Below are 12,689 nucleotides of genomic sequence, written 5' to 3'. Positions count from 1 at the left end.
TCTTGCTTCGGTAGACGTATATTTTAATTCTATACGCTGGCTGGAGCTCTGTCTTGACGTTTTGAGGAATCGGTTTCTTACTTCATTACCACACATAACTCTGTAATGCAAAAACCACGTCAATATGATGTTTTTCAGTGTGTTGACACATTACAGAGCAACCCCCTCCATGAGGAAGAAAACAAGGGAAATTAACTGCTTTCGAGGGCAGAGCGTGCACAAGCAGCTCAGACTCAGAGGCTCTAGTCCTTGTGCCCCGTCCGCTGTCTTCTCCGCACACTTCTTGCTGGACTTAACAATGGATTTAAAATCTTTTGTTATGCTCCCTTTGCAAGGCCTAAAAGCAATTGAAATGAAATGGACTGCTGTGCTATTCACAGAGCAATAAAAACAACAGCTCAGGGGCTTTTGTTCAGTCCTATCAAGCATATGTGTGTGTTGGCAGTGTTTGGCAGGGTACGGGGCAGTATTTGGCAGGATACCCCCCCCCCCCCCCCCCCATACACCCTCAGGGTCGCTATATGGCAGCCATTCAGTATTTCTATATGCATTATGCTTAGCAAAGCATCTGGAGCCAATGAGCCGTACAGGTCTGGCAAAGTGTCACACAGTGTTCTTTAAAAGGACACTGGAACATGGCCTCGTGCCCTACCCCCAACAAAAGGATTATTAATTGATTTCAACTGCAACAACGGAAAACTGGAAAAAAAAATCCAGTTTACTGTTAAAAAACAAAGATAAGGTGAAAAAAGATATGACAAGCAGCTAAACTGTCTGCTTCCTCGTAAGAAAGTGAAAACATGCAGCCACTTCTTGCTCCCAAGCCAGATAGAATCAGGACGGGAAGATAAAGTACTGAGGAGACACATCACTTTGCATGCTTTGATTGGTTAATCCTTCCATCTTTGAAACTGTCGACATCAATGTGTCCTCTGCACAGGTGCGGATATTCCCTTACCTGATTGGGCGAGAGTCTGCGTTTGCTGATAACCTCAAATGGATGGCGTGTGCCAACAAAGGTTTGAGACTTTTTTGATAAACACAGCTCGGATACAGCCTGATGTGGTTATGTGATATGATAGGTTGAGGATGTGTGGTTATTCGTGTGGTTTGGTCGTGTATGCGTATGTTGTGTGTGTTTTGGTGTGTGCCTGCATGTGCGTGTGGTGGCTCAGACTCTTGCACCAAAAGGCAATGAAGTGGCACTTGGGGGATCAGAGGTCAATCTGCTCTAATCCCTCTTCCTGTCAGAATGTCCCTCCCTTGGCTGCTTGCTGCTGATGGCTCCCACGTGTCAATGCTTTGGATGAGTGCCTTCTGGAAGGGAAAGTCACAGCCAGGAAAACAGATCACAGGGGGATTGTGGGGGAGACAAGCCCCAAAACCTCCTTCCCCGCCCATGCCACTGCTGTGAAATAATCTTACATGTCCAGTATGAAGCACTGTCAGCAACAGCAGGAGCTGACGCCAAGTCAAATGACTCTTGTGTCGCTCTAAGTCGAACCACTGGAGACCTGCTCCAGAGTGGTTCAGCACAGTCCAGTAATGTCAGGGACATCAGCAGTGGTAGAAAATACCTATAAATAAGTACATTGCACTTCAGTAGAGTTTTGAAGTACTTCTATTTGACTATTTCCATTTTAAACTGCTTTGGACCTTTACTCCACTACATTTCACTACACTACATTTTTCACCCATGCATTCTTAGCACCCATGGGTCACATCTGTGAATGGGAGCTCCCACACAGGGACTTTAAAATTAGCCCCTCCAAGCTACAACTTTAAAGTGTACATTAACATGTATCACTAAAATAGTCAAATCATAGAAAATATCCTGGACGTACAGTAACATTCTAAAAGAAGTCCTTCATCTTTTCTACCGTCGAGGACACTGATGTCATGTCCTTGGCAATTTTATGTAAATCTGGAGGGTTTAGTAACATGGCAGGAGGTTGACTTTACAGTTAAAAACATACACAATTGGTATTTTTTCAGTCTGATTCCAATGCTTTCACTAATTAATTTTTTTTTTTTTTTTTGTTTGTTTTTTTAAAGCCTTATAATAATAAACATGCCTTGCCTTTTTTTGTGTTTGGTCATAGTTTTCTAAAGGGGAGGTGTGGGAGGAATGTGGATAACCTCCCTATTTCTAAAATCCTACTACTTCTTCCACCACCGACCATTGATTGTAATATTTTTTGTGTGTAGCTTTAAATGGTGCAAAAACACGTACAACAACAGATTGTGGAAGATGTGTGTACTGTGCTTTATTTTGGTTAATATGTGCGTTTTATTGCAGGATATTTCAGTCAGATTTCCACCTTAGCAGACGTTCAGGAGAACGTGATGAGGTATCTTCACGTCATGAGCCGCCCGAAGGTGATCGATCACGAGCACGACACAGTGTGGACTGAAGCTTATGTGGACAGTGCTGTAAGTATGTCGTCGAAAGCGGTGCAATTGCTTTTTCTGTGAACATCTAAGTTATTAGTTCTTACTCAATGATTGTACATGCTTTCTACTACTAGTTCTGATATGGGCAAAACAACAGGAAAAGTATAATGTGATCCAGTGCATTAACAAACACTGAGGTTGTATCGGAGAATTGTTGATTCCACTATCAGGTGTTTTTCAAGTCGTAATGTAGTTTGTTAATATACTGTTTCACACTATATTATGAAGTGTTACTTTGTCCATCCCTCTACTGTACAGTAAATGTGCACATGTGTGTGTCTGCTCTCTCATCATTACTCTTCATGCTGCTGGAATGATTCCTCATTATGAGCTTCATTAATCTGCATGGATCGGATCTCTCCCCCAATGTACATCTGTGTCCACAAAGTCAATGCAGAACGGGCTGACTATAATTCACTGGATGATTCAGTGTTTGTCTCTTTGTGTCTCTTCTTTCTTTTCAGCTTACCCAGGCTCATAAGGTAAGTATCTACATGTGATCAGATCTCCATGTGCTCTCAGGTAGACTTAAATTAATAGAAAACATAAGTGATTTGTCATCTTATTGTAAAGGAATTCGCCTTATGCAAGGAGTAGATCTGAACCATGATCAGAAACAAGCTTATCGGTAGTGAATGAGAGGTTTCCACTGGGGCTCGGCAAATGTGAGTCATATTGTACAAAGTAGAAGTGACTTGAGAGGTTAAATAGCTGATTATTGTCCCCACTTTTCAAGTTTAAAGTGAGGAGAGGCTCTTCCCTCTGAGGGACAGAAGCAGTAGAGAAGCATTTATTGTACAATGAGCACACACACAAAAACACACACTCACACGCACACATATAGAGGGGCTGGGAGATTGTCCTCTGGAGTGTGTGCTGTTGTATCTCAGCCTCAGACACACCATTCATCATTCTGTGGATCATTGCATTTTATCTCCTAAAGCCCATAATAAAACTGACATTGGAGGGGAGACCAAGAAAGAGAGAGGGGGAGAGAGAGAGAGAGAGAGAGAGAGAGAGAGAGAGAGAGAGAGAGAGAGAGATGGAGGTGAAGGTGGTTGGGTGTCTGTGGATTTACCTGTGTGTGTGCGTGTGTGTGTGTAGACTGAAACAGTCCAGTTTTCTCTTCCATTGTGTGTTGTGATGAATTTAAGGACCCACCATTCTTCATTTTGTCAAGGTAGCTGGTACACACCGCAGTTCACAGTTCGTTTGCTTCCTACGCATGCACGTACACAAATGAACATCAGTCACACACACACACACACACTAACATGAACACAGGCACACTCAGCTGTGTCGACTCAAGAGGTGAGGGAATAGCAGACCTACTTTAACAGCGCTCATGTGCTTCATTATGTCAGCCTTCATCCTCCTCAGCTGACCCTGTCTCCTCTTTTGAGCCCCACATGAGCCCCACATGGTTCAGGTTTGACAACAGGAAGACTGTAACGAGAATCATAGGCACATGTAATTCTATAGGACTTCATTTGGATGCTACATCTAAGCATTTTTTGCAAGAAGTAAATTCCATTTCCCTCCATCAAATCAGTCTGGCATTTCTAGTTTTCAGTCAAATTTCAGGCCCTAATTGTGAGACTGATAAGTTTTGTACTGTGGACAAACATAGCTATTTCACATTTTGATATGAGACCGGGTTGCTGCACACTAAGAGGAGGACCCGCCCTTTCACTGCTGTGCCAATCATTTGGCACAATTCAGTTGGCCTAGAGCCTATTCAGTCCCGCAGCTCACTAAGATCCCAGACACAAGAACGCACGCCGCAATATTATTTGAAAAGGAGATACCTATGTTTATAATTGGCAGTGAGTCACAGCCAGTTTAATATAACACAATTTTATAAAATATAGGAGGGTAGGGGGTCCCTGCTCCATCTCTCCATCAGTTTCGGGGTCCTTGGCCTGAAAAACATTGAAGACCCCTGTTCTAATTGATGTCTAGTTTAAGCTTTAATTGGTCAAGCACTGTTTGCCTTGCTTTTCCTGATGGCATGCCACTGGTTTAAGACAATTTAATACATTTTTAACCTGTCTTTTAAAAGTGTGCAAATACAGTCTGGTTCCAGACCTCTGACTTACACTTGTTTAAAATGATTGAAATGAATGAAGTGAAACAAAATGGCAAATCATTGTCTGATTATCTGACAAGGGCAGACATGGTTTAAATGTTTTACCTTTTTTTTCACTGTAGTCTAGACGGGTGCTTGAAAAAAATGACACTACTACTACTAATATTATTATTCAGCTAAAATTGCAGCATTTGTCAGTAACAAAGTCCTAACGCTTATATTTTCAGTTGAACGACAAAGCGGGCCCAAGTCTGATGACTACAGTAGCCATGCCTGTCTTCAGCACAAAGAATGAAACGGTGAGTGAGTGACTACAAGAGAAACTGTGTGAGTGTTTGTGCAGTTTTCATCTAAAGTTGTGTGTCTGTGTGCTTTGAATCTTTTCATGCAGAAGAACCAGGGTATTCTGTTGGGGGTCGTGGGAATAGACATCCCTCTGCAGGAGCTGATGAAGCTCATCCCCAAACATATGGTACGATCAGCTGTTCTTGTACTTTTGCTTTAAATAAATGAATGGATTAGTATGCATTTTGAAAAATCTCTTTCACATTCTGTATATCATTTTCTGTCTGTAGTTAGGGATCCATGGATATGCATTTGCCATCACAAACAACGGCTACATCCTGACACACCCGGACCTCAGGCCTTTGGTAACTCAGTTTCTTAACATCACCTCTGCACCTGAACAGTCTCATAGCATTCCCTGACTTTACCCTGTTTTTCCTTTTTTTGTTTTGTCCATGCAATTGTATGCATAACCGAAATGATGATCTGAACACCTCCCTTGACGAGACCACACAGAGACAAATGTGTTATCTGGTTAGGAGGTTACCTGGGCTCGTATAGTCTGTAATCCCCACCTTTTCCTTTGATGTATGCATGCAGGGATAAAGGCCACTCATAGGGCTGGCTGGCCTGAGATTTCCCAGAGGTAACTTAACACTCGCTGGCAGAGACTAACAGCCGCTCACCCTGGGACCACTGGTTCCTATGGAGCAATGGCTGTACTAGTGGATCTGTGTGTGCCAGTGTTAGTGCTATTCCTCTCTGTGCAACTGTGTGTGTGTTTTGGTCTGTGTTGTTTTTTTGTGAGTGTCTCTTTGTGGCTAAAACTGTGCTGTGGTTGTAGTCATTGACTTGTTGTTTTTTGTGGACTGGACTACATACAGTAGCAGCATTTGACATGTATAGTGTAATGCACTGATGTAGACTTGTTTGAGCGTGGACTTCCTATCAATCATATTAATTATTTTTAATTTACCTGGCAGTGTTAATTTCACAGATGATTTGTTAAATAATTACTCAGCAAAAGCTCCATAACAGGACTTGATAGACTAAAGTGCACACGTCATTTTAACTGGGAAACACAAAAAAAGACAAATTTCGATAAAACGTACAAGTAGATTTATTTCTTTAATATCATGCTCATATATTTGGAAATTATGTGTCACATTCAGATTTTACAGTTGTGTCAGGCTAGATTAGTTGCCATGTTTGAGCTATGGTTAAACTTTTAGTGAAAATAATACCCAATTATGCAAAAGGGATCATTAAGTTGTGTGTATTGTGTTCCTCTGTATAGTATCAGGAGGGTCAGAAGAGAAGGAAGCCCAACTACAGCAGCGTGGATCTCTCTGAGGTGGAGTGGGAGGACAAAGATGACATTGTACGTGTCAAAAACAATAATATAGAAAAAATATATATAAATACAGAAAAGTCACAATTTTTTGGCATATATTTTGCATAAAATACAAAAAACTGAATGTACTTGAATCTAAATGTTTATGATGAAATGACTTGATTTCACACTGTAACTGTACAGCTTACATGTTCATTACTTTGCGCTTTATCTTTCAGCTACGCAATGCTATGGTGAGCAGGAGGACAGGCACCTTCTCTATGGAGGTGTTGAAGACAGTGGATAGAGGGGTGAGGCTGCAGATAAAGATGTTTATGATAAAGAAAGTGGAGAGTTGATCTCTCTGTTTTCTCTAGACTGAAGGTGTAAATCTCATCTGAACTGTTACTCTGTTGTTTCAGAGGCGTGTCCTGAAGATGCACAATGACTATTACTACACTGACATCAAAGGAACTCCATTCAGGTGGAAGAGAAGTTTTAATATATTCCTAAATGATTTTCTGTCAGTTTATGTCTCGGTTCCAGTTAAACACTGACTGACTCAAGTTGATTCTCTCCCCTGTCTGTGTTGCTAGCGTCGGAGTGGCTCTTTCCAGAGGCCATGGAAAGTACTTCTTCAGAGGAAATGTGTCAGTTGAAGCAGGTATGTCACTCCATCTCCTGTCATTTACTCTACTAACAAAAGCCTAAATGCAGTTGAGATGCTTGTCACTCTGACCTGCTTGTTTGCGAGGGCTTATTGCATCAGTCTTCCCATGCCGGCATTGCTGAAGCGTTATTGACTTGTGTTTTTCAGGGCTCCGTGATCTGGAACAGCCAGATGTCGCCCTGGCAGATGAATGGTAACGCTGGGGTTATAGAAGAGGGCATTCATGCGTTATGTAGGTTATCCCTCTGTGTTCATCAGGGATGTTGAGGCCTGTGATGTAACAGTGTGGCTCTGTTTGGACCACAGGACCTACTGCAACACAGAGGAGCAGCATGAGCATCGTCACCTGACCCAGATTCAAGCCATCAAGCTCTTCATGACGGGTCGCAGACCGCACCTCAAATGTGAGAGACATCTAAATTGTACTACATGGAGTCTGTATTATCTGTGGGGCAAACTTATTATCAGATGCAGTGTAAAGATAGTAAGCAAAAAATGTGATTGTCACAAAAGAGAGGGATGTTTTGTTGTTTGTGTTTTGTTTTGTTTTTTTAATTTGTTGATCAGGTCATGGTGTAACATTCTGCAGGTGACAGAGAGCTGATCCAGGAGGTTTTATTTGATGCTGTGGTGACTGCTCCACTGGAAGCCTACTGGACTGGACTGGCCCTCAACAAGTCAGAGTAAGCACCATGTGGTACCACTTCTTTCAAGTGGCACAAGTGTTAAGCTCATAATAAAGTCTAATAAGTTCACTGTTTACTAATAAGCCATCAATGCACGTTTGTGAGTCATCTGCAGTTCTAAATGAGAAAAGTAAAAAGAAAGTCATTAGTTACAACTTGTTTTTGTGTGCGCTAAAATAAATTTTGACATGGGTCTGTCACAAGCTCCCATATCCCAGAACGACTGATTTGGCAAGAAACAGTGACAGCACATCACTCCCTGTAATAACACAAGTTCCTGCTTTTCTTATTTCACATTATAAGTGAGCTTTACAGGTGCTGGTAAAATGATGACAGAGCCTTGCTTGTCTTGTTCCAATCTAGCTAAGCTAATAACTCCTGGCTTTTCAGCTAACTCTCGGCAGGAAAGTAAAGAATTATTTTTTCCAAAATGTCCAGGGATTTTTTCAAAACCTGGCAAACCCAATATTGTTCTTATCAGTGGCCCAAAACTGATTATAAAAGCAGTAGTGAAGTACTTGTTAATCATTAAAAAGCCGTTAGTGGAGATAACCTTTGTAAACTATACCTTTTTAGAAGGAAAACACTAAGCCCTTGTATGTTTACCACTGACACTTTGAATCCTTTTCTGTTATATATGTGTCCTTATTGGTGCATAGGATCTTCTCTAAATTGCATGTTTGTTTATGTGTAATTTAGGACGTTGCACCTAATGATTTATAATTTTTTTTATCTATTTGTTTATTTTTGATTGACTGATTCGGCCCACAGAATGTCAAACATAAAGGGCCCATCTCAAAATTTCATGGCTCAATGTGGTGACTTCAAATTGCTGCAAATTCAAACTGACATAAACCCCAAATGAACAATATCACATTACATATAAAAAAGCAGGCAAGTTTAAGATGTACTGTAACATCACACAGTCTGACTCTTAATATGGTCTAGATCAGCTGTTGCTGTTAAATCAACAACAGATCTGAGCTTTCTCTCAGAAACAACCAAGTCACATTGCATAACTGCTTTTTAAAAAATTCCTAAAATATAAGTATAAACAGTAAATCTAAATTACATGTAGGGTTGTGTAGCTGTGTCAAAAATGATGCACAAATGTGTTTATGTGGGACTGCTCTGCATTACACCAACAGGAACTCAGACAAAGGAGTGGAGATTGCCTTCCTAGGAACACGCACTGGCCTCTCAAGAACCAACCTGTTTGTGCCCGCCGATCAGCTCTCCAATCAGTGAGTGCCGCTGCTCAACATTTCTCTAACCATTACTTACAGCACGAGGCGAGGCCGTGATTGTGCTTGATGAATCTAATCCTTTGCTCCTCACTACTTCAGTTTCATTCTGTGTGCGTCCTTAGAGATTTCCTGACAGCGGAGGACAAGGAGGGTGTGTTTAATGCTGATCACTTCCCTCTGTGGTACAAGAGAGCGGCAGAGCAGGTCCCCGGCACATTTATTTACTCCATCCCCTTCAGCACAGGTATGCAGAAACCAGTGATCGCTGCATTTAATCTGTGCAGCAAAACATATCAAGACAGAACCACACAAGACATGAGCCTATCTCCTATCATGAGCCTGCACATATTTTATCTGCATCTTGCACTACACAAGTCCATCTCAATATACTTTTCACTTGCCAATATAGAAAATTCATCTGGTTACCTTAGTCATTCAGCATTTTAACATCTAAATCAGTATTTCCCCATTTCCCCCTCTGTGTTATGGTTTGTGGTTTTTACTGGTTTTCAGTGATAGGATGTGCAGTACAGCTCACTTCCCTCATGGCTTTTCTGCAGTTAATGTGTCCCACGTTCTGTCTGCTGGCCGGTGGGGGGGGGGGGGGGGGGGGTGGAATTCAGCTTCACTCTCCAGGACATTTACCACCTTTCTTCTGTTAATGACAACTGCATCCACTCAGGGTTCGACATCGTAGCCTGAAATGTCCCATAACAGCACTCGTTTCAGAAATATTAGAGTCATCTGGCCATAGAAAAAGCTCTAACTTGATTCCATTACTGTAAAGTAATGGACTGGTGCTGCCGGTTTCCTTTAGAGTCAGCTGAGGCTGCTGAGTACAGGGCGCCATCTACTGAACAAAAAGAGTAAAGTGAACAATTGAATTATACTTTATTTCTGCTCTTCCTCTCTAGCTTTAGAAAATAAGAGTGTGGTTTTGGCCAGCACAGCAATTCAGCTCCTCGATGACAGAAAGTCTCCAATTGTTGCAGGTAACAACCTCTAAACCACCTGTCATATTGAAATAACAATTCTTTAGGGTCTTTTAAAGCACTTCTTTAAACTGACTTTCAGCTGAAAGCCTTTTCCTAATGTTTTAACTATGTGTTTTTATCCTGTTATAATTTTATTTTTGTATGCTCCTCATTCCTTAACCATTTTATTCTGTTATATTTTTAAAAGCTTCTTGTAAGTAATCATTTTAACTCTGTTTAGAAAACTGCTATATCAACAAAGCTTTTTTTTTTCACAGCTAAACAGACATTATTTTAATCATTATTATGTTCTATTGTGTCTATTATGTATTTTGCATAGCTGTTCTTCTGGATATTGTACAGTCTCTTATGTGCTTGGTGTTGTGCTCAGCTGTAGGGATCCAGATGAAGCTTGAGTTCTTTCAGAGAAAGTTCTGGACTGCCTGCAGACAGGTGACTACACAGGAACTACTGTGACATGGTTTGCAAAAACTGGGTTTCCAGATTGGATGTGAAACTAAACTCCTTGTGTTTTGTGCTCAGTGTACAGCTCTGGATGGAAAATGTAGTATTAGCTGTGATAATGAGGTAAGAACAGTCACCCAGCTCTGGCTCCTGATTTTTTCCTCTGGTTGTTTGTTGTTGCTTTGTTTACAAAATCTTTTTTATGCGCCCTCTGACAGGACATTAACTGTTATCTCATTGACAACAATGGTTTCATTCTTGTCACAGAGGAGCAATCCCAGGTACAGTGTGCATGTTTGAGTACACACGTTTACATCTATGAACAAAAGTTGAAATAATGGATAGACCTAAATACATGCTGCCTTAAATTTAACTGGTTCAATTGTCCTTAAAGTGTTTACCCACAAGCCTTGAACACTTCAGTTCTCTTCGCTCTAACGCTGTAACTTTTGGCAGCACCAAGCAGCAGACAGACACAGATAGATACTGGCTGGTAAAAAGCCATTCCTTCAGGAGTTGGTGGAAACCAAAAGCAGAGCTGAGTAAATATTGAACTTCTATTCACTCTGTGACCAGAAACACAACTCTAAATGAATCATAATGTTGCTCTGTAACTACTGGATGTATAAAAAAGCAACTGTTTGCTAACCACATCAGCTTAAATGGTGATAGGTCTGTGTTGTGTTCACAACATGTTTAATAATCTTTTAATCAAGTGTTTCCATTAATTTGTACAACCCAATCTACAACATGTGGTCTATGTATGGTACATATAAGTGTGTGCCTGTGTGCTTTGACATAACTTCTCTATCAGACAGGGCTCTTCTTTGGAGAGGTGGAAGGTGCTGTTATGAACAAACTTCTCCAAATGGGCTCCTTCAAAAGGTCTGAGCCACAGTTTAACACATCATAAAACCATTAATCCAGTAAAAAAATTGCCTTAAAAATGTGCTGTTGGTATTTTTCTTCTGAATGTAACCCCTGCCTGTTTGTGTTGCAGGATCACACTGTATGACTACCAAGCCCTTTGTAAAGAGTACGCTGGGAGCAGCGACAGCGCACGCACTTTATCAGACGTAAGTGTGCAAGACAGAACAAAGGCTGGTAGATTTAGAGATAAAGAAATTAGAAGCAGACATTTTATTGTCTGTGAAACAGAGCATCTACATTTATGTTGGCCAAGTAAAGATAATGAGCATAGACCACAACACCTCAGTCTCAGAGTTTGTGGTTAACAGTGTTCAACAGTGAAAGATCAGATTAGAGTTTTGCAATATGAATAGTGACATTCAAACAATGGTAAACAGCACACAGATTGTGATATGAAATGCTTTTCTCTTTCCCAGCCTTTCTCTGTGGTTAGATGGCTCCTGACTGAACTTGTCATGTAAGAGTATTGTAAATATTATATTTTTTTGTGTGTGTGAATACAAAACCTATATAGTGACATACACAATACTTCTACTAGTTATTCATTACGTGTAAGCATAAGCACAACATCAGTTTCAAATAAACCAATTCAGTTGCAACCACATGTCTTTCTTTTCAACTATGTAATAAGTTCATAACTCAACACGTCAACCAATAACAAGATGCACTGGCTATTGCTTACTTAATAGCTGCTTAAATGCTAATAAATATGAATGAATGTCGTCATCATCTATTTATACCTTTTTCTAAAGACATGAATTTATATTTTCCTCACTGTCACCAACCATTGGTTTAACTGTGATGTTTGTGTTTCTCTCTTTAGTTTTCTGCTAGAATTTAACCTGTACAGCTGGTGGAATGTCGATCTTTCAGTTAAAGGTAACTGCAGCTGATGATTATTATAGGCTTGTATGTGCTAGAGAGTTAGGTGAATGTGTTAGACGGCATGAGAGTGAGAAATGGAAATTCTCTGTTTGTTTTTTTTTAAGCTTCTGTGGTTCAGCTAAACTTTCCTTGTCACACATTCAGCTCAAAGGTCTCGGGGTAAAACCATGATGGTTCCATGTGATACAGAATACCCTGCTTTTGTCTCTGAACGCACCATCAAAGAAACAACAGGCAACATTGACTGTGAGGGCTGCATCAGGTACTGCTTTAGGCCGTCTTAAATAAACTACTCCAAGAATCATCAACTATCAATCATCAATTCCCTTGCTCACAAATTCCATCCATAAAACACTTTCAGTCTGCCACTATCCATATTATAACTTTTTAACTCCAGCCTCTTTGTCTTTGTTTGGATTACAGATCTTTTGTCATACAGCAGATTCCCAGCAGCAACCTCTTCATGGTTGTTGTGGACAACAAGTGCGACTGCAGCAGTGCTCTTCCAGTAACCATGGATCCTATCGAGATCATGTATATCCTTTCTAAATGAAACGCTGATGTTATGTGATAGGTGCACACCTTTTCTGACCACATTTTCATTTGAGTACACGGCTATTCTAATCACAAGAGTACATACTGTTTAAGCTACTGGCTGTGAGAATCATAGG

At 40.7% G+C, this 12,689-nt stretch overlaps 1 protein-coding gene across 1 annotated transcript in view; it reads left to right on the top strand.

Annotated features, from left to right (window-relative positions):
* cacna2d3 (calcium channel, voltage dependent, alpha2/delta subunit 3) overlaps window positions 1-12,689 on the top strand; it is a 32,889-nt gene that overhangs the window by 18,382 nt on the left and 1,818 nt on the right. The window contains exons 12-36 of the mRNA XM_041033540.1: window positions 941-1,019; window positions 2,300-2,433; window positions 2,919-2,936; window positions 4,771-4,842; window positions 4,935-5,015; window positions 5,119-5,193; window positions 6,126-6,209; window positions 6,401-6,472; window positions 6,584-6,645; window positions 6,758-6,825; window positions 6,979-7,024; window positions 7,138-7,235; window positions 7,421-7,514; window positions 8,666-8,761; window positions 8,887-9,022; window positions 9,693-9,756; window positions 10,130-10,191; window positions 10,282-10,326; window positions 10,422-10,484; window positions 11,018-11,088; window positions 11,204-11,279; window positions 11,550-11,590; window positions 11,957-12,012; window positions 12,163-12,280; window positions 12,442-12,554. Coding sequence (XP_040889474.1) covers window positions 941-1,019; window positions 2,300-2,433; window positions 2,919-2,936; window positions 4,771-4,842; window positions 4,935-5,015; window positions 5,119-5,193; window positions 6,126-6,209; window positions 6,401-6,472; window positions 6,584-6,645; window positions 6,758-6,825; window positions 6,979-7,024; window positions 7,138-7,235; window positions 7,421-7,514; window positions 8,666-8,761; window positions 8,887-9,022; window positions 9,693-9,756; window positions 10,130-10,191; window positions 10,282-10,326; window positions 10,422-10,484; window positions 11,018-11,088; window positions 11,204-11,279; window positions 11,550-11,590; window positions 11,957-12,012; window positions 12,163-12,280; window positions 12,442-12,554 — 1,924 coding nt within the window. The remainder of the gene's footprint in view (window positions 1-940; window positions 1,020-2,299; window positions 2,434-2,918; window positions 2,937-4,770; window positions 4,843-4,934; window positions 5,016-5,118; window positions 5,194-6,125; window positions 6,210-6,400; window positions 6,473-6,583; window positions 6,646-6,757; window positions 6,826-6,978; window positions 7,025-7,137; window positions 7,236-7,420; window positions 7,515-8,665; window positions 8,762-8,886; window positions 9,023-9,692; window positions 9,757-10,129; window positions 10,192-10,281; window positions 10,327-10,421; window positions 10,485-11,017; window positions 11,089-11,203; window positions 11,280-11,549; window positions 11,591-11,956; window positions 12,013-12,162; window positions 12,281-12,441; window positions 12,555-12,689) is intronic.

The sequence above is a fragment of the Toxotes jaculatrix genome, chromosome 3, assembly GCF_017976425.1.
Source record: "Toxotes jaculatrix isolate fToxJac2 chromosome 3, fToxJac2.pri, whole genome shotgun sequence".
NCBI classification, from domain to species: Eukaryota; Metazoa; Chordata; class Actinopteri; family Toxotidae; genus Toxotes; species Toxotes jaculatrix.
Note: the sequence above shows the minus strand (reverse complement) of the source record. Positions and strands in the feature narration are given on the sequence as shown.